The sequence below is a fragment of the Mustela nigripes genome, chromosome 14 (genome assembly GCF_022355385.1).
Source record: "Mustela nigripes isolate SB6536 chromosome 14, MUSNIG.SB6536, whole genome shotgun sequence".
Lineage (NCBI taxonomy): Eukaryota > Metazoa > Chordata > Mammalia > Carnivora > Mustelidae > Mustela > Mustela nigripes.
Genome location: NC_081570.1, coordinates 50,905,524 through 50,926,778, shown reverse-complemented (window position 1 = coordinate 50,926,778; position 21,255 = coordinate 50,905,524). Strand labels below are relative to the sequence as shown.

The 21,255-nt window shown below is 36.3% G+C and overlaps 1 protein-coding gene and 1 pseudogene across 13 annotated transcripts in view; both read left to right on the top strand.

Annotated features, from left to right (window-relative positions):
- Window positions 1-21,255, top strand: part of DOCK7 (dedicator of cytokinesis 7) — a 221,215-nt gene that overhangs the window by 49,839 nt on the left and 150,121 nt on the right. For all 13 annotated transcript variants that reach the window (XM_059374958.1, XM_059374957.1, XM_059374955.1 and 10 more), the window contains exons 8-11: window positions 7,799-7,865; window positions 8,990-9,139; window positions 13,773-13,853; window positions 16,233-16,398. In XM_059374958.1, coding sequence (XP_059230941.1) covers window positions 7,799-7,865; window positions 8,990-9,139; window positions 13,773-13,853; window positions 16,233-16,398 — 464 coding nt within the window. The remainder of the gene's footprint in view (window positions 1-7,798; window positions 7,866-8,989; window positions 9,140-13,772; window positions 13,854-16,232; window positions 16,399-21,255) is intronic.
- On the top strand, window positions 3,191-3,370 carry LOC132002400 (U2 spliceosomal RNA; annotated as a pseudogene).

The following is a 21,255-nucleotide window of genomic DNA, read 5'->3' as shown; positions in this document are numbered from 1 at the left end:
TCTTTTATAAAAAAAAAACAAAAACTGAGGGACTCTTTGTTGTGTTGTCTCATTAATAGCAGGGACTCAGTTTCCTTTCACCTTCCTGGCCATCCCAAAGCCTAGCTGCTGATTTTTTTTAAAGTTCTGGGTGTTAAGCCCCACAGATGGTAAGAACTGGTAAAATTTGGCCCCTCTGATTTTCAAAGCCAAACGTTATAGGGATTTGTCTTACCCCTGTGGGTTCCTTGTGTCTGGGGTGCCTGTTTTGATGGTCTTGTTTTTTCCCCCCTTTCTGCACCTATTGTTTTCCTCCCTCCTGCAGGTCCATTTAGCTCCTGACCTCGTCTCTGCCCTTCCTACTTTCTTTTTGTGGCCTCTTCTCTACAAGTAGCTGTGGAGAGTCTGTTCTACCAGTTTTAGGGTGGTTTTTTTGTTATTTGTAAATAAACCAGTGGGTTTATTTATACTTACATGAGTGTTATCTAGTTGTATCTATGGGAAGAGGTGAAGCTTAGGGTCTTCCTACTCTGCCACTGTCTCTAGAAAGCTAAAGTCAGTGGTTTTTAGTATATTCAGAGTTGTACAACTATTACTGTGACTAATTCTAGAACATACCCATCACCCCAGAGAGAAGCTCCATACCTGTATTTGTCTGCTTAGACTGCCATAACAAAATACCCTAGATTGAGTGGCTTAAACAACAGAAATATATTTCCTTACACTTCTGGAGACTCTTATGTTGAGGATCAAGGTGTTGGTTGGATTGGATTTCTGATGAGGCCTCTCTTCCTGGCCTGTATCTTCTTTTTGTACCCTCACGTAGCCTTTTCTTTGTTCCTGAATGAGGAGAGTGTCTCTGGGGTCTCTTTCTCTTTTTATAGAGACACTAGTCTTTTTTGGCTTAGGATCTCAGTCTTATGGTCTCATTTAACCTTAGTTATCTACTTAAAGTCTCTATCTCCAAATGTAGTCACATTGGGGATTAGGGCTGCAATATAAACATTTTCAGGTGACACAGTTCTGTTCATAAAAGTTCACTTCTATTCTCTCAGCCCCAAACAACCACTAATTTGCTTTAGGTTTCTTTAAGTTTGCCTATTCTGTATAATTAATGAAATGGAATTATATAATGTGTGGTCCTTTGTGTCTAGCTTTGTTTATAAAGCATAGTGTTTTCAAGGTTTATGTTGTAGCGTATATCAATACTTCATTCTTTTATATAGCTAATAATATTAAACTATGAATACAACACATTTTGTTTATCCTTTTATCACTTGATGAGCATGTGTTACTTCTACTTTTTAAAAAATAACAGCCTTATTGAAATATAATCATACATTGCAGTTCACTCAAAGTATACCCAGTGTAGTTCACCATTGGCTTCACTTAGTTCGCTTAATGTTCAATTTAGTGGGTTTTAGTATATTCACAGATTTGTGCACTGTCAGCACAATCTTAGAACATTTTCATCATCCCCAAAAGAAAACCCATATCCATTACTTTTCCCATTTTCCCCCAGTTCTTCCAGCCCTCAGTAGCCACTGATCTGTCTTCTGTCTATATACATTTATTTATTTTAATGATTTCCCAATAATGGAATAATACAGTATATGATGTTTTTTTGGTCTGGCTTCTTTCACTTAGTGTAATGTTTTCAGGGTATATGTATGTTATAGCATGTATCAGTACTTGATTTCTTTTTATGGCTGGGTGATACTTCATTGGATGGATACACAATATTTTGTTTATCCATTCATCAGTTGATGACCATTTGGGTTGTTTCCACTTTTCAGCCATTATGAATTATATTGCTAAGACATTTATATACAAGCTTATGTTTTCATTTCTCTTGGGTATATACCTGTGATTAGAATTGTGGTTGATTTGTTAACTACATGTTTAAATTTTGGAGGAATTGCCAGGCTGTTTTCCAAAGCAGCTGTACAATTTTACATTCCCCCTTAGCATGTATGGGGCTTCTAACTAGTCTACATTCTTGCCAACACTTTTTATTATCTATTTTTTTTGATGAGAGTGGATGTGAGGCATCTCATTGTGGTTTTGTACTTATGATCTTAATGACTAGTAAAGTTTTAAGTTTATTATTTCTCCCTTAAAGGAATAAAATATAGAATGGGTTTTCACATAATTTTTTGATCTTTAGTTTTAGTTTGCTCAGCTCTTGCTAAAAGTCCTGAACCAAGAATTATATACATGTGATTTCTCTATCATAAGAAAAATCTAGGTTTAAAGGAAGGAAGAACTTAGTCACATTATGATTTCAGAAGGGGTCAGAAATAATAGTTTTATTTTAGTCATCAATTACAGAAACTGATACATTTTTGAAAATACATTTTCTTACATTTGTTTTCTAAGACTAACCTTCCTTTATCCTGCATGAGATAATAATATTAAGACTGTGAGTCAGCAATAAAGTAATCTAGACATTCAGGATAAAAAAGTAAGGATTAAAACTAAGCTGTTATGAAACTAAGAATTTATTGGGAGCCTAATAATGGTAGGAAATCTTTCCATAGGGGTAAGCATTCTATAGTGAATTTTTACATTGGGGCTGTTGTCCAACCCTGGTCTTTTTGTTTTGTTTTTTTTTTTTAAAAGATTTTATTTACTTATTTGACAGAGAGAGAGATCACAAGTAGGCAGAATAGCAGACAGAGAGAGAGGGGGAAGCAGGCTCCCTGCTTAGCAGAGAGCCTAATGTGGGGCTCGATCCCAGGAGCCTGAGATCATGACCTGAGCTGAAGGCAGAAGCTTAACACACTGAGGCACCCAGGTGCACCATGTCCAACCCTGTTTTAATGGACTTTACAAGAGAAAGAGCTTGCACTCAAACAGGGTAGAAACAGAGTCTTGTATAAGTACCTAACACCAGATTCTATAGGAGTAATATTGTAGGTGGTAGAGATATTTATCTGTTACGACTTTGGCTGTAGCAGGGAGAAATTTAGATATGAAACAGGAAAAAAAAAACAAAACCCAAACAGTGACTCCTCTTGAGTTCATAACCATAAGCTCATGTACCATCTCTGTGGTTCAAAAAACTTCAAGACAAAAAACTCCAAGGCAACAATGTAGTCCAGATTTGTGGTGCCGTTATTATTGGACAACATTGATTATAAGTCCTAATAGAGTCACACATGTTGATAAAATTGTTCAAAGCTGTATTTTGAAAATTGTATGGAAGCAAATGTGTTAAAATACACCACACTAAAATCTGTTCTTATCAGTTTAATATGTGATGTATTCTCTAGCCAAGGATGATATATTAAATGGATTTTTGGAACTAGGAAGTAGAATAGGTTGCTTGCTCCCTCCACTCCACACATCAACCCAGTACTGGAGTACTTCCAGGAACAGTTCATCCTCTCGGGGAATTAAGGAAAAAATACACCCCACTTAAAAAAAACAAAAAACCCTAAAAAGAATAAGCCAATATTTTACTAGTTGTGTGTTTTGGTAGGCCTCTGAGTGATTAAAGATTGCCTGTGTTTAGATGTTTCAGAATTCTCAACATTTCAAATAAATGAGCACTTACAGTGGAAACAACAACAACAACAACAGCCTTTTTGCAGCTTAGTAGCCACTGGGCATCTAATGCTCAAATGGTATTTCTTCTTTTTTTCTTTTTTAATTTTTAAAAAAGATTTTATTTATTTATTTGAAGAGGGAGAGAGAGAGAGCACGAGTGCACAAGAGTGGGGAGAGGGAGAAGCAGACTCCCCACTGAGTGGGGAGCCCAATGCAGGGGCTCTATTCCAGGACACTGGGAGCATGACCTGAGAGGAAAGCAGATGCCCAACTGACTGAGCCACCTAGACATCCTTCAAATACTATTTCCTGACAAACTCAAGCATACATATGTTTGATTGCATGGGAGTAATACAATACGCTTTTTAAAAATTTTCTGACTTAGATTATGTACTGAACCTATGAGGAGTATACATTAAAAAGAGAAAAGATAAAAAAGAAGAAAACAACCTCTGTGGAATTAATTCCCTTTGTATAATGGAAGAGGCTTTGAAACTTTAAAAAAAAAAATCAAATTATGTAATCTCATTGAAAAAATTATTGTCCTGCTTTAGGAGGAGCCTCTCTTATGTGAAACACACTGTTTTTTCCCCTCAGGATTTTCAGCCTTTGTTCATCATGCTAACAATATGGATCTCTAAATATTGTTCAGGAGTATTTAGAGAAAGTTATTATACATGAATTTTATGGTGCTAAGTTACAAAATAGGTTATTTGAATAAGTAATAACCATTTATTTTACCTTTGATCCATTTTTGCTTATTTTTATGTGAATTTAGAATTTATATGAATGTGCAAAGGGCCAAAAGGAGACAGGGCAGTTTTGAAGCACTTTATGAAATAAAACTAGGTATCAAGACTTAATATGAAGCTACATAATTAAGACAGTATACCATGGACACATAAGTAGATAAACCAGCCAATGGTCTAGAGCCAGAAAAAGACCCATATGTTTATGGATTTTTGATTTACTATTTAAGTGGTGTGACAGTAGTCCCCCTCTTATCCATGGATTCAGTTACCAGTGGTCAGGTGCTGTCTAGAAGCAGATGGTGATTCTTCTTGAGGTATGGCCAGAAGGTCAATAGTAGCCTAATCCTATTTTGTCATTCCTCTCACTTTATGTCATACACAGGCATTTTATCCTCTCATACCATCGTAAGGAAAAGGAGGATGAGTGTAGTACAATAAGACATTTTGAGAGAGAGAGAGAGAGAGAGAAACCACATTCACATATCTTTTATTACAATATGTTGCATTAGTTATTCTGTTATTAGTTATTGTTGTTAATCTTTTACTGTGCCTAAAGTATAAATTAAACCTTAAAACAGATTATATATGTATTGGAACAAATATAGTATCTATAGGTCTCAATACTATGCACAAGGTTTCAGGCGTCCTTGGGGGTCTTGGAACACTTTTTGCACATAAGGGAAAACAACTGTATAGACAGTGGGGAAGCTTATCTTTTTTTTTTTTTTTTTTTTTAAAGATTTTATTTATTTATTTGACAGACAGAGATCACAAGTAGGCAGAGAAGCAGGCAGAGAGAGATGAGGAAGCAGGCTCCCCGCTGAGCAGAGAGCCCGATGCGGGGCTCGATCCCATGACCCTGGGATCATGACCTGAGCCGAAGGCAGAGGCTTTAACCCACTGAGCCACCCAGGCGCCCCGGAAGGTTATCTTTTTAATAAATTGGCAGGACAGTTGGATTTCTGTTTCTCCTTCTCTGTCATACAAAAGGAGAAGATATTTTCAATACATTCATTTGACATAGTGTCCATATACAGAATTCATAAAGAAGTATAAATTGATGAGGAAAATGTCAAATAAGAAATAGAAAAATGGCCCAAAAGAGGATACCTTTGTGGTTATAACTATATGAAGAGATGCATATTAAAAGTCCATCAAGTGGGGCGCCTGGGTGGCTCAGTGGGTTAAGCCGCTGCCTTCCGCTCAGGTCATGATCTCAGGGTCCTGGGATCGAGTCCCGCATCAGGTTCTCTGCTCAGCAGGGAGCCTGCTTCCCTCTCTCTCTCTGCCTGCCTTTCTGTCTACTTGTGATTTCTCTCTGTCAAATAAATAAATAAAATCTTAAAAAAAAAAATCCATCAAGTGTGGTACCACGTACCTACTGGAGTCAAAGTTCGAGCGAGTGACACTAACAGGTGGTAAAGAGGTTGCAGAGTAGGCTTTGTAGAGGTTAAGCTGTGTAACAGTATCACCAAAATCCCTGTTCTTTTGGCTTCTGCTAAGTCCTGCTTTTAAGTCCTGCTGAGAGGCATCAGCAGGAAGTCAGAGGGTGGAAGAGCGTGAAATCAGGGGTATTTATTTCCTTTACTCATTCCCTGCTAGGTTATATCAATTGGTCATCTCCTTCTCAAAAAGCCACGGTTTCTGTGAAAGGCCCTTATGTATCTTTTCTTTTTAAGTTTTGGCTTCCACTTCCAAGGTCGTCTTTAGGTCAAGGATTGGTAATGACTCCCTGCTATTGTTATCCCCAGAGAATTGTACATTCTGTAGTTCTTCCTAAATCTTGTCCAAATCTTTGTGAATCACCTTTCATTAAATTCTTAATCCAATGCAAATATGTTATCTCCAGCAAGGAGATAACTTTTTTCTTTTTTCTTTTCTCTTTCTTTCTTTCTTTCTTTCTTTCTCTCTTCTTTCTTTTTCTTTTCAGAGAGAAAGAGAGAATAAGCAGGCAGAGCAGTAGGCAGATGGAGTGAGAAAAGCAGTCTTCTTGCAGAGAACCCATGTGGGACTCGATCCCAGGACTCTGGAATCATGACCTGAGTCAAAGGCAGATGCCTAACCAACTGAGCCACCCAGGCAGCCCATGACTTTGATAATACTTTTAGGATTAAAAAAAATGAGCTGTGTGAAACATGTCTTTTTTTTTTTTTTTTAAATTTCTTTTCAGCATAACAGTATTCATTGTTTATGCACCACACCCAGTGCTCCATGCAAAACGTGCCCTCCCTAATACCACCACCTGGCTCCCCCAACCTCCTACCCCCCACCCCTTCAAAGCCCTCAGGTTGTTTTTCAGAGTCCATAGTCTCTCATGGTTCACCTCCCCTTCCAATTTCCCTTAACTCCCTTCTCCTCTCCATCTCCCTATGTCCTCCATGTTATTTGTTATGCTCCACAAATAAATGAAACCATATGATAATTGACTCTCTCTGCTTGACTGATTTCACTCAGCATAATCTCTTCCAGTCCCGTCCATGTTGCTACAAAAGTTGGGTATTCATCCTTTCTGATGGAGGCATAATACTCCATAGTGTATATGGACCACATCTTCCTTATCCATTCGTCCATTGAAGGGCATCTTGGTTCTTTCCACAGTTTGGCGACCGTGGCCATTGCTGCTATATACATTGGGGTACAGATGGCCCTTCTTTTCTCTACATCTGTGTCTTTGGGGTAAATACCCAGTAGTGCAATTGCAGGGTCATAGGGAATCTTTATTTTTAATTTCTTAAGGAATCTCCACATTGTTCTCCAAAGTGTCTGCACCAATTTGCATTCCCAAGAACATGGTTTTTATAACCTTGACACTATTGACTTTTTTGTCTGGCTAATTTTTCGTTGTCAGGGACTCTCCTATATAATGTTGAATGTTTAGCCGCAGCTCTGGCCTCTACTCATTAAATACCAGTAATGCTCCTGCAGTGATGATAATTTTAAATGTCTCCAGACATTGCCAGATATCCCTTTGGGGGCAAAACTGTCCTTTGTTAAGAATCACTGCTCAAGGGGCGCCTGGGTGGCTCAGTGGGTTAAAGCCTCTGCCTTTGGCTCAGGTCATGATCTCAGGGTCCTGGGATCGAGCCCTACATCGGGCTCTCTGCTTGGTGGGGAGCCTGCTTCCTCATCTCTCTCTCTCTCTGCCTGCCTCTCTGCCTACTTGTGATCTCTCTCTGTCAAATAAATAAATAAAATCTTAAAAAAAAATTCATTCACCAAGTGCATTTATACATAGACAAAAATCTAGATGGATAGGCCCTGAAACTGTTTATTTTGGTTCTTGCCATGTGGTAGAATTTTGTATGCTCTTGTTTTTCTCTGAAATTTTTTTACTTGTTTTCTTAGTTTTTTGTTTTTGTTTTTGTTTTTTACATTGAATATATGGGATTACCCTGGAGGAGGTAATGGTTGATTTAGACCAATAGATATACATGGAAAAGTGTTTCAGAAAGAAGGGGTAGCATAGATGTTATAGCACAGATGAAGAAAGGTTAAACTCTTTTTTTTTCTTTAAGGTTTGAAATTGAAATTGAACCCATTTTTGCAAGTTTGGCCTTATATGATGTCAAGGAAAAGAAAAAGGTAAGGGTATATTGTTTGAATATAGTCTTTTGTCACAATTCTAGGTTTCAGAAACTTGTTTTTAATTTGTTTTGTAAGATAACTTAAAATTTTTTGAGAATTGTTAAACATATCTTTTAAGAAGAAAATAGAAATTTAATTTATTGAGACTTGTTTAATATTTTCTTAGTATAAAATAGTTCAGTTGATACCTAGTTTTTTATTTAAAGGAGAGAGTTTCAAAAAGAGGTGGCAGAAGCAGCTTTCTTTTAGTTTAAGAAAAATTTAATATAAGAAAGGCATTTTAGGCAACAATGTATAAAGGATTAGAATCATTAGGAATTTTGGTTGATGCAATTTTAAAATTCATTCTAGCTAAAAGATCATTTACGTGTGCTTGAAATTTTTTGTCTTAAATACTGCTTTAGTTTTACCATCATATCTTTATTACTTTTAGGAGTTTTTCCAGGGGGCTATCTCATACTGCTTTTCTTTTTTTTCTTTTTTTAAGATTTTATTTATTTGAGAGAGAAAGTGGGAGAGCAAGTGAGCAGAAGGGAGAGGTGGAGGGAGAGGGAGAAGCAGGCTCCAGGCTGAGCAGGGAGCCCAGTGTGGGGCTCACTGCTAGGATCCAAGATCATGACCTGAGCCTAAGGGAGATGCTTAACTGAGGCACCCCTCATACAGCATTTATTAACTTATATTGTAGGGCTCCTTAATGTGTAGTAGCATCTAAGTACTTTCAATGACCTCTGCTGTCAATATATTAGAAATTTCTGTGTTGGAATTCTGCACTAGCAGCTTGTATTTGCTAAATCAAATCTGCTAAAACGTTATTTATATAATTTTTTAAAGACTCAATTTGAGGTAATTCATCTTAGTAATTTCTTTGTGTACTTTACTGCAAGTTACATTTCTAATAAGAAAGGTTAGGGATATAGTTGTTTAGAATATGTTTCTTCTATATGTCCCAGATAGTTTGTCTATTTCTTTTTGCTTTGATTTAGATATGTAAAGATTGGTCATTGAAATATATAATAAATTTTATATTAGTATAATGTTCTAATATCTATAGTGTTTTAAAACTATGTTTGATTTTTGTAAAATGTACATATTTTAAATATAATATGTGAATTTTTTTTTAGATTTCAGAAAACTTTTATTTTGACCTTAATTCTGAGCAGATGAAAGGGTTATTACGTCCCCATGTACCACCTGCTGCCATTACCACCTTGGCAAGATCAGCTATTTTTTCTATCACTTATCCTTCACAAGATGTTTTTCTTGTAATAAAGGTGAGAATAAGGTTAAATATATTAGTTTGTGTGGTGTCTGTGCACTTGTCTTCCTATTAATACCACAAGCTTTTTAGGGGCAAAGATTTTATCTTTATTTTTTCATCTTAATGTTTATTAACACCATATTGGATGTGCACTATAGGTGCTTCCTAAGTTTTTTTTGAGTGGGAGCTCTATTAGGATTCTCCAGAGAAACAGATGAGTAGGATGGAGACACACACACACACACACACACACACACACACACTCAGAAAGAGAGAGAGATTGATTTTAAGGAATTGGCTCATGTATTTCTGAGGGCTGGCAAATTTGAGATGTGTCAGGGAAGGTGGTAGGCTGGCGTTCAGGTAAGAGTTGATATTGTTGTCTTTTTTCTAAGATTTTATTTATTTATTTGAGGGAGAGAGTGACAGAGTACAGAGGGAGTGTGGGAGGGAGAAGCAGACTCCCTGCTGAGCAGGGATCCCGAAGTGGGACTCGATCCCAGGACCCTGAGATCTTGACCTGAGTTGAAAGCAGAAGCTTAACTGACTGAGCCACCTAGACACCCTTGTTATTGTAGTTCTGAGTCTGAATTCCCCAGGACAGCGGACTGAAGATTCAGGCAGTGCCTCTTTTTTTTAAGATTTTATTTATTTATTTGACAGACAGAGATCACAAGTGGGCAGAGAAGCAGGCAAAGAGAGAGAGGAGGAAGCAGGCTCCCTGCTAAGCAGAGAGCCTGATACAGAGCTCCATCCCAGGACCCTGAGATCATGACCTGAGCCAAACAAAGGCAGAGGCTTTAACCTACTGAGCCACCCAGGCGCCCTCAGGCAGTGTCTCTTTGTTGCAGACTTGAGAATTATTTCTTTGGGAAACCTCAGTCTTTGTTTTTAAGGTTTTTTAATTGGATGAGGCCCACCCACATTGTGGAGAAAGTAGTCCACTTTATTCTACTGATTTAAATGCTAATCACCTCTAAAAAAAAAATACCTTCACAGCACCATGTAGATTGTCAAATAACTGGGCATGATAGCCTAGCCAAGCTGGCATATAAAATTAACTGTCATAGGAACCTAACTGTGATTTTATCACTCAGTGTTTGTATTATATAAATATGAATATCTAAATCATCAAGGTTATGGAGCAGTATGATTTGATTTTCAGCCAGTTAAGAATTAGAATTACAGACATGGGGAGGGGAATAGAGAGAAGCAAACCATTGGGCAGACTCAACTGTAGAGAATAAACCGAGGGTTCCTGAATTTGAGGTGGGCAGGGGAATGGTTTAAATGGGTGATGGATATTAAGGAGGCACTTGGATGAGCACTGGGTTTTGTATATAAGTGATGAATCTCTAGATTCTACTCCTGAGACTACTCTTACATTATATATTAACTAAACGGAGTATAAATAAAAACTTAGAAAGATAAAAACAAAAACAAAAATAAAAAAAAAGAATAAGGATTACAAATTGTAAAATCTCTCTGTTACTAAGCTGTTTAGCTTAGGATAACTTGAACAATCATTTACCATAACTTTACCTTGACTTGAGAGAAGCCTAAAATATATTCCTTAATCATTTATCTTTATTTATATAAAATAATCATAAAAGGTAATGAATTTTACAATAAGGTTATAAAGTGGATTGTCATGAAATGAATCCTGTTTACCCACAGGAATAATGTCCTACTTTGTGGTCACATTGCTATGAATTCAGGTTAAAATAGGTCTTAGCTACAATGAATAGTCAATCCTAGAAGCAAATATTTAGCTGCACTAGTCTTTTTTAGAGAATAAAAACAAAGCTCATTGAAAGAAACCTGCAAATAGATGGAAAAAAAAAACCCAACTTGCGTTTACAGTAAGGTAACTATAACAAAATAAGCTTAAAATTATTTTATTTTATTTATTTTTTTTTTTAAAGATTTTTTTATTTATTTATCAGAGAGCGGGGGGCAGAGAGAGCGAGCACAGGCAGACAGAATGACAGGCAGAGGCAGAGGGAGAAGCAGGCTCCCCGCTGAGCAAGGAGCCCGATGCGGGACTCGATCCCGGGATGCTGGGATCATGACCTGAGCCGAAGGCAGCTGCTTAACCAACTGAGCCACCCAGGCGTCCCGCTTAAAATTATTTTAATTAAAATTTTTAATGAAGTATTATAAAGTCATAAATGTATGGCTTAATGAACTATCCCCAAATAAATACATTATGTTACCACCCAGGTTAAGAAACAAAATGTTAACCAGAATCCCAGAAACTGCCCATAGACTGTTCACTACTCCCTTACTTCTCCCCCAAAAGTATTCACTTGTGTTAATAGGATCCAAGAGTATGTTTATTTTGTGACTTGCTACTTGATTGTGTGATTAATCTTACTGCTCTATGCAGCAGTTTTTATTTTTTAAGAGATTTTATTTATTTGAGAGAGGGAGAGAGTGTGTATGTGAGAATTGCAGAAGGAACAAAGGGAGAGAGAGAGAGAGAATCCCAAGCAGATACTTCACTGAAGGTGGAGCCAGCACGGGGCTTGATCCAACAACTTCAAGATCATGACCCAGTGGAAACTGAGAGTCTGATGCCTAACCAGCTGAAACCCCCGGCGCCCCATGCCCCAGTTTAAAAATTCATTTACATTGCTATATAGTATTATATGACTATTTATTCTCTTTACGGTGATTGATATTTTGGTTAATTTAATTTTGTGGTTTTTATCAGTAATTCTGTAAACATTTGCATTTCTTGAGGATAGACATGTATTCATTTCTGTTTAGTTTTGTTCTTGGGAGTAGAATTGCCAAGTCATAGAATATTTGTATGTCGGCTTTGGTAGATGCTGTCGAATGGATTTCCAAAGTATCTGTGATAATTGCATTCCCACTAGCAGTGAGTAAGTTTCAGTTAGTTACACTTGCTACTTTACCAGGTTTTTTAAAATACTGAAATATAAACTATCTACAGTAAGATCTTTGTAGCATACAAATCTGGAGTAAACAGTTGGGTAAATTCTTCCACATGTATTCATCTGTATAATCACTCCTCAGCTCAAGACATACGGTATTTCTGTTACCTCATTACTCTGGAGGGTTCTTGTGTTTCTCTTTCTAGTGACTACCCATGCCCTTCCACCAGATAACTAGTATTCTAACTTCTGTTACCATTGCTGGCTTTTCTTCTTGAAGTTCATGTGAAAGGAATCGTATCATATGCAGGCTTTTGTGTCTGGCTTTTCACTCAATATGATGTCTGGGAGAGTCTTCCATATTATGTGCAGCATTAATTTGTTCTTTTATGTATGTTGTCATGTCATACTCCTTCACATGATTAAAATGGTTTATTCATCCTTATTTGGCCCCAAAAATAATCTCTCTCACACTTTCCTGATACAAATTGACCCATATACAGATATGACTTTAGACATATCTTGCCAACAAATGCACAAAATAAATGGAGATAAAGCACAGATACTCACTGACACAGTTCAAAGCTATGGCAGCTTGATGCTGAGATGCTGAGTGGAGTGTCCAGGGAGGGAGCTGGAAAGCCCCACTCTTGCTCCTCAGGGTGTATGCTGCCTGTATACCTGGCAACTGCAAAGCAAATGTTGAATGGTATTTTTACTTGTTGCCTTTTTTTATAGAAGTGAAACTCTTTCAGTTAGCAAAAACAACTATTAATACAGGTCTTCTGTAAAAGCAGAGTGGCTGGGGCGCCTGGGTGGCTCAGTGGGTTAAGCCGCTGCCTTCGGCTCAGGTCATGATCTCAGGGTCCTAGGATCGAGTCCCGCATCGGGCTCTCTGCTCAGCAGGGAGCCTGCTTCCTCCTCCTCTCTCTCTGCCTGCTTCTCTGCCTACTTGTAATCTCTGTCTGTCAAATAAAATAAATAAAATCCTTAAAAAAAAAAAAAAAGAGTGGCATAATGTAAGCTTCCTAAAAGCGGAAGATACTTGTATTTTTTTCCTTTTGATATTATTGTAAATAAAATTGTTAATTTCCTTCTTGAATTGTTCATTATTAGTATATAGAGATACAAATGGTTTTTGCATTTTGATTTTGCATCCTCCAGCTTTGCTGTATTTGTTAGTTCAACCATTTTGTGTGTGTGTGTGTGTGATATATTAGGACTTTCTGAACAAAGGATCCTATCTGTAAACAGGGACAATTTTACTTTTCCTTTCAAATTTGGACTCATTTTTTTTCTCTTTTTCTTCCTTGTTTTCTGGCTCAGACTTCCAGTATTTTGTTGAATTGAATTGGCAAAAGTGAGCATCCTTATCTTGCTCCTGATGTAAGAGGAACAACTTCACCATTGAATATCATTTTAGCTGTGGTGTTTCCATATATGGCCTTTATTATGTTGAGGTAGCTTTTTTTGTATTGCTAGTTTGTTGAGTATTCCTAGTGTGAAAGGGTGTGGGATTTTGCCCAGTTATTTTTTTTTATCAACTGAGATGATCGTGTGTTTTTTTTTTTTCTGTCATTCTGTTAGTGTAGTGCATTATGTTGATTGATTTTCTTATATTGAACCATCCTTGCATTCCAGGCTGATTGCTTTCCCCCCCAACTCTTCTTTCTTTTTATTTCCCTTCTTTTTTTCTTTTTTCTTTTTTTTTGGCTTAATTAGTCTTTACTTTTTTTTCTTTGACAGCTGGAAAAAGTCCTACAGCAGGGTGACATCGGAGAGTGTGCAGAGCCATACATGATTTTCAAAGAAGCAGATGCCACAAAGGTAGACTATCATGCATCTCATTTTTTCCACCTTTATAGTCATATAGTCCTTCCCCATTTCCCCCCAATCTCCTGAGTCCAACCCTAAACATCCTCAGATTTCCCAAGTTGTTATTTGGGAGAATACTATACAAAGTATATTAAGGAATTTCACTACTAATTCATCATTTTCTTTTGGCCTACCCACTTTTTTACTTTCTTTTTTATTTCCGTTGTCACCGAGCTTATGTCATATGCTGTAATTATTATTATTATTTTTTTTAAATTTTTGGTCTTAGAGGGGTGCTGGGTAGGGACAGATTGAGTGAGAGAATCTTAAGCAGGCTTTATACCCAGAATGGAACCCAATGTGGGCTCAGTCTCACAACCCTGAGATCATGACCTGAGCTAAAATTCAGAGTCAGATACTAAATCAACTGAGCCACCAGGTACCTTATGCTGTGTTGTTATTTAAAATCTCTGTTACCTGCAAACTAATTTACTCTTTACGTGTTCCCCCCCTTGGAGACAACAAAGTTAATATAGTTTAATTCCTAAATAATGAAAGTTTTTAAAAGTAGTGATATTTTTATAAAATAGTGGTATTGATAGTAAAACTTTTCATAGCAAGATGCCAGTATTCTGGAGCTCTGTCTAGTTGCAGATAATTAAGAAATATGGTAAAAATAGAAAATGCAATTTGTTTTGCTATCAGACCACTATGTTGTAGAATTTGAATCAATTTATAAAACAAGAATAATTTATATTAAAGTTGGTACCAAATTTCAGATACCCTGAATTAGCCACAAGAATAACAGATGAGGGGAGCTTGGGTGGCTCAGACAGTTAAGTGTCTGCCTTTGGCTCAAGTCATGATCCTGGGAATCCTGGGATCAAGTCCCACATTGGGCTCCTTGCTCAATGGGGAGCCTGCTTTTCCTTCTCTCGGCTCCTGTTCTGTCTCTCTCCAATAAATAAATAAAATCTCTTAAGTAATTAAAAAAAAAAGAATAACAGATGATCTTAGATCTTTGACCACATGATTTAATAGTTTTAATAGCCTGGAGACTATGCCTGAGGAATACTGGACAAATTACCAAAATCTAAAATATGCTTTGCTTTCTGTCTGTGAAATTTATAAGAACTGAGACTTTTCTGCTAATCAAGGTTAACCTGGGTACATGATAATGTTCTCTTATCCCTGGCTAGCTGGTTGAAATCAGGGTTAATGTATTCTGGCTTTCCCCAGGTTGTCATTTTTTTAATTTAATTTCCTGTTTTATGGAGCTCATAATTATAATAGCAACCTATTACATACGTATATAAGCTGATAGAATCAAGTACAGTGGATATCTAGTCTCTAAAGCAAGATTCTGTTTTGGAGGTATAATAGATAGGAAGAAACAGTGCTACCATTTAGTTATCCTTCCCTCTTTTCCCAGACCTGAGTCTCAAGATAGGACTATGGTAGAGTATACATCCTATATGGAAGGAGCATATAAGAGATTTGGTGTAGGTTTTTACTCTTAGACCATTGGTTGGCTATCACAGGCCCCCTTAGTGTTTGTGTCAGGGATAGCCTAAAAGTTGGGCCAGCTTCAGGATATCTTCCTGATAGGCATGTACTGTTTGGACCATCAGTCTGTTTCTGGGGTTTGGTCCCTTTGTAATAATTTTTTCTTTACTTCTCTTATTACAGTTCTTGGCTTATTAGCCTGTCTGTGCTCCCCAGTCTCACCATACCTTACTCCTTTTCTTTCCATAAATTAAGGATTAGTTCCAAAGGGCTCAGCTGCTTCCATCTTTTTCAGAATAATAACAATTTAGTAAGTCCATAATCTTGAATTATTTTATAGTTAGGAGTTACTGAGTAGAACATGGTTATACTTCTTTTCATAAAATGGTACTTATAATACATAAACATGTTTGGCATTTGCTCTCCTTTCTCTCCTAGGAACAAGGTGAGATAATCACAAAGAGAAATTTAAAAGACTTACTCTACATATATATTTATAGAATGGGTCGAAATTATTCAGTGGTTAAGATAAATAGTGTATACCTCTGAAAGGTATAAATTATTTTTCCATCTTTTTATAAAGAAGGTTTTATTTATTTGCGAGAGAGTGAGCAAGAGAGACAGCACTTGTGCAGGGGCAGAGAAAGGGAGAAGTAGACTCCCCACTGAGCAGGAAGCCCACAGTGGGGCTAAATCCTAGGACCCTGGGTTCATAACCTGAGCCGAAGGCAGACTCTTAACTTTCTGAGCCACCCAGGCACCCCTATTTTTCCATTTTTGTTGAGAATGGAGAATTCTTACCCCATCTTTTTATGTATTATGAAGTAGTCTTTAGTTCATTTCTTTTGAGCATAATTATATAATGTATAAAGTTTTGTTTTGCAGAATAAGGAAAAACTGGAGAAGCTGAGAAGTCAAGCCGATCAGTTTTGTCAAAGACTTGGGAAATATCGCATGCCTTTTGCTTGGACTGCAATCCATTTAATGAATATTGTTAGCAGTGCGGGGAGTTTGGAAAGAGATTCTACAGAGGTGGAAATAAGCACTGGAGGTAAGAGTGTTTTATATAAAATATTCCTAAATGTATAATTTTTTCTTTTTTCTATATAGACTTGTTTTATTTGTAGACCTTGCAGTGTTCTGAAGTATGAAAAGGTTTTCTTTTTTTGCTTTTACTCCCCACAGTTTTATTGAGATGTACTTTATATACCACACAATTCACCCATTTAAAGTGTATAATTCATTTTTTTTTTTTTTTATTCACAAGGTTCTGCAACCATCACCACAGTCTAATTTTGGAGCACTTTTTTGTACTCATTAGCAGTAACTCCATTCTCTCCTAGTCCCCAAACCCAACCCTAAATAACGTGAGAACTCCTTACTCTGTATGGATATGCTTATGCTGGACATTTCATATCAGTACAATTACACAATATGTAGTCTTTGCGTAACTAGTTCCTTTCACGTAGCATAATGTTTTAAAAGTTCATCTGTGTTGTAGCACATCAGTATTTAAATTTCTTTTTATTGCCAAATAATAGTGCATCGTGTGGATATACCACATTTTATTAATCCATTCATCCATTGATGCACATTTGGGTTGTTTATGTGTTTATACTTTTTGTTTAATATGAATAATGCTGCAGTTAAAGTTCATGTACAAGCTTTTGTGTGGACATATGTTTTCATTTCTTTATATATTAGAAATCGTTGGATCAAATGATAATTCTGTATTTCACTTTTTTTTTTAAAAGATTTTATTTATTTAACAGACAGAGATCACAAGTATGCAGAGAGGCAGGCAGGGATAGGAGGGAGGCAGGTTCCCGGCTGAGCAGAGAGCCCCATGTGGGGCTCGATCCCAGGACCCTGGGATCATGATCTGAGTCGAAAGCAGAGCCTTCAACCCACTGAGCCACCGAGGCGCCCATGTATTTCACCTTTTGATGTACTGCCAGGCTGTTTTCCAATGTTTCTGCAACCTTAAAAATTCTACTAGCAGTGTGTGAAGGCTCCAATTTCTCCATATCTCTACCAACACTTTTATTATCTGGCCCTATGATTGCAGCCATCCTAGTACAAGTAAAGAGGTTTGTCATTATAGTTTAGATTTGCCTTTCCTTGATTGTTAATGACCTTGAGAGTTATTTTTTGCACTGGCTATTTGTATATTTTCTGTGGAGAAAGATGTAGTCATATCCTTTGCCCTTTTTTTTTTTTAAATGTCTGTTTTGTCTTGTTATCTAGTAGATGCTCATTTTTTATGTGGCTCTTTTATATTCTTGTCCTAGAGTTCTAAGAATTCTTTAGGTATTCTGGATACAAATCTTTTCTCTAATTAAGGACTTGCAGACATTTTCTCCCAGACTGTGGGGTTTTTTGTTGTTGTTGTTTGTTTGTTTGTTTTTTACTTTTTTGATGGTATTCTCTGTAGCACAGATATTTTAAATTTTGATGAATTTTCATTTCTCAGTTCTTTTGTTGCTTGTGCTTTTGGAGTTATATCTAAGAAAGCATTACCTAACCCAGTATCAGGAAGATCTACCTATATGTTTTATCTAAGAGTTTAAAGGTGTAATTTTTACATTTGGGTATAATTCAGTTCAAGTTACATGTTAAGAGGTAGAGGTCCAACGTTACTCTTTTTATGTAGGTAATGAGTTGTCCCAACACCCATTTGCTAAGCCTGTTCTTTCTCCAGCAAATGGTCTTGCTATTCTTGTTAAAAATCAGTTCATGATGGATATGTGGGTTTAATTCTGGACTCTCAATTCTATTCAATTGATTTATATGTCTAAGCTTATGGTAATACTATTCCATATTGATTATTTTAGCTTTGCAGTAATTTTTGAAAGTGGAGAGAGCGGCCCTCCAATTTTATTATCTTTTTTAAAGATTTTTTGTGTGTGTGCCTATTTTGGACCCTTGTAGTGTCATATGAAGTTTAGGATCAACTGTTGATTTCTGCACAAAGGCAGCTGGACGTTTGATAGGCATTACATTGAGTCTGTAAATCAATATGGGGAATATTAAGTCTTCCAGTTCATGGAATGTTTTTCTATTTGTTTAGATCTTAATATTTTTTCCAACATTTATAGTTTTCAGTGTACAAGTCTTATCCTTTTTCTGTTAAATGGATACCCAAATATTTTAGTTTTTTTATGCTGTTTTAAATGGAAGTGTTTTCTTAATTTCATTTTTAGAATGTTCGTTTCTTGTGTATAGAATATTGAATTGAATATTGATTGACTTGAATATTGATCTTGTACTTTGAAACTATTTGAACATGTTTATTAATAAGTTTGGCTTTTTTTTCTTCTGGATTCTTTAGAATTTTCTCTATACAAGATCATGTCATCTGCAAATAACAAAAAGGTTTACTGATTCCTTTTCAATCTGGATGTCTTTTATTTCTTTTTTCTTTTTTAATAATCTTAACTAGAACCTCCTATACAATATTAAAGTGGGAAAAGTGGATATCCTCTTCTTGTTCCTGACCTTGGGGGGGAATGCATTCAGTCTTTTATTATCAAGTATGATATTTGCTGTAGGTTTTTTATAGATATAATTCAGTAGATTGGCAAAATTCTGTTCTATGCCTGACTTTTTGAGTGTTTTTTATCATGAAAGAATGTTGGATTTTGTTAAATGCTTTTTCTACCTTTGGGTTGACTTGTATGGTTTTTGTCTTCTATTCTTTAAGTAGGGTGTATTGCATTATTTGATTGGGTTTTGGGTGTTAAATTTATCTTACATTTCTGGGAGAAGTCCTACTTGGTCATGGTATGCAAGTTTTTTGTAGATGTTAGAATATGTTTCTCAATATTTTGTTTAATATTTTTCTTCTATATTTATAAGGGATATTGGCCTGCAGTTTTTCTTTCTTATGACATCTCTGTCTGGTTTTGGTGTTAAAGTAACACTGTCTTCACAGAATGTGTTGTGAATTATTGCTTTGGTTTTTGGAGGGTTTTGTGAAGGATTGGTATTTGGTTTTTGAAAAATTGGAAGAATTCACTAGTGAAGCCATCTTGGCTCTGCCTTATTGTGGTAAATTTTTTCTGAACTAATTAGATCTTTTTATATTTTCTGTTTCACCTTTAATCAGTTTCAGTACTGTATTTCTTTCTAGAAGTTGGTTCATGTTGTGTAAGTTATCTTACTGTTGACCTACAGTTACTCATAATATTGTAATATAATCCCTTTTCTCTCTAAGAGCTGTAATGATGTCTCCTCATTCATTCCTGATTTTAGTAATGTGAGCCTTTCCTATTTTTTAAATTATCCATTTAGCTAACGTTTTTAAAATTTTCTTTTAGAAGATCCAGTTTTTTGTTTCACTGATGTGTTTCTAGTTTCTATTTCATTTATTGCCATTCAGCTGTTGTCATTTTCTTTTTTAGGATCTTATTTTTTTTTTATTCAACAGAGAGAGGGTAAGAGAGCACAAGCAGGGGAGGGGCAGAGGGAGAAGCAGATTCTCCACGGAGCAGGGAGCCTGATTGATCCTAGGACCCTACATCATGACGTGAGCCGAAGGCAGATGCTTAACTGACTGAGCCACCCAGGTGTCCCTCAGCTGTTTTTTTTTGTTTGTTTGTTTTGTTTTTGAGTCCTTTCTCCTGCTTGCTTTGGTCTTAGTTTTTCTTTTTTCTTGTTTCTTAAAATGTAGGGTTAAATTACTGATTTGAGAGCTTTCTTCTTCTTTTTTAAAATATAGACATTTATAGATACAAATTTTCCTCTGAGCAGTTTCAGTGATATCCCATATGTCTTGGGATATTGTGTTTTCATTTTCATACATCTTAACTATTTCCTGATTTCCCTTGTTACTTCCTCTTTGACTCATTGGTTATTTGAGAGTTTGCGGTAACTTCTACATTTTATGAATTTCCCAGATTTTCTTCTGTTACTAATTTATAGTTTGCTTTCACTGTTGTTGGAGAACATATTTTGTGTAATTTCAGACCTTTTGAATTTATTGTATTTTGTCTTATGGCTTAGTCTGCCTTGGAGAATGTCCTGTGTGCACTTGAGAAGGGCATGTATTCTGCTTTTCCTTGCTGATATGTCGTATAGATGTCTGTAATGTCTAGTTTGTTTAAAGTCTTCTGTTTCCTTATTGATCTGCAACATAGCTGTTCATTTGTTTTGTTTTTTTAAAATTTTAATTTTTTAATTTTTTATAAACATATAATATATTTTTATCCCCAGGGGTACAGGTCTGTGAATCGCCAGGTTTACACACTTCACAGCACTCACCAAAGCACATACCCTCTCCAATGTCCATAACCCTACCCCCCTTCTCCCAACCCCCCTCTCCCCAGCAACCCTCAGTTTGTTTTGTGAGATTAAGAGTCACTTATGGTTTGTCTCCCTCCCAATCCCATCTTGTTTCATTTTGTTCATTTGGTTTTGAATAATGGTGTTTTATGCAAGGACTTGGAATTAAAATTCTGTTTTGAATTCAAATTCAAGTTACGGACTATTACATGGTTACTAAAATTTTTATTGTGTGAATATTTCCCAGCAAATACATGGTTCCTCTGTAGCTGCTCATCATAGCTCATCTTTGGTTATATACATAATTATAGCATAGTAGAGACTTTTTTTTTTACACTAGAGAAATTTTAAAAAGAGAACCAGAAGATTTAGGTATAGTGCTTTCTTACTGATCTCTCCAGAAGTGCTTTTTTTTTTTTTTTTAAAGCTCTATTTATTTGTTTGAGAGAAGGAGAGTGAGCACAGGGGAGAGGGAGAGACAGTCTTAAGCAGACTCTGCACTGAGTGTGGAACCTGTCTCAGGGCTCAGTGTCACAAATCTGAGATCATGACCTGAACCAAAACCAAGAGTCAGATGTTTAGCTGACTGTGCCACCCACTCTCCAGAAGTGAAGCTCCTGCTATA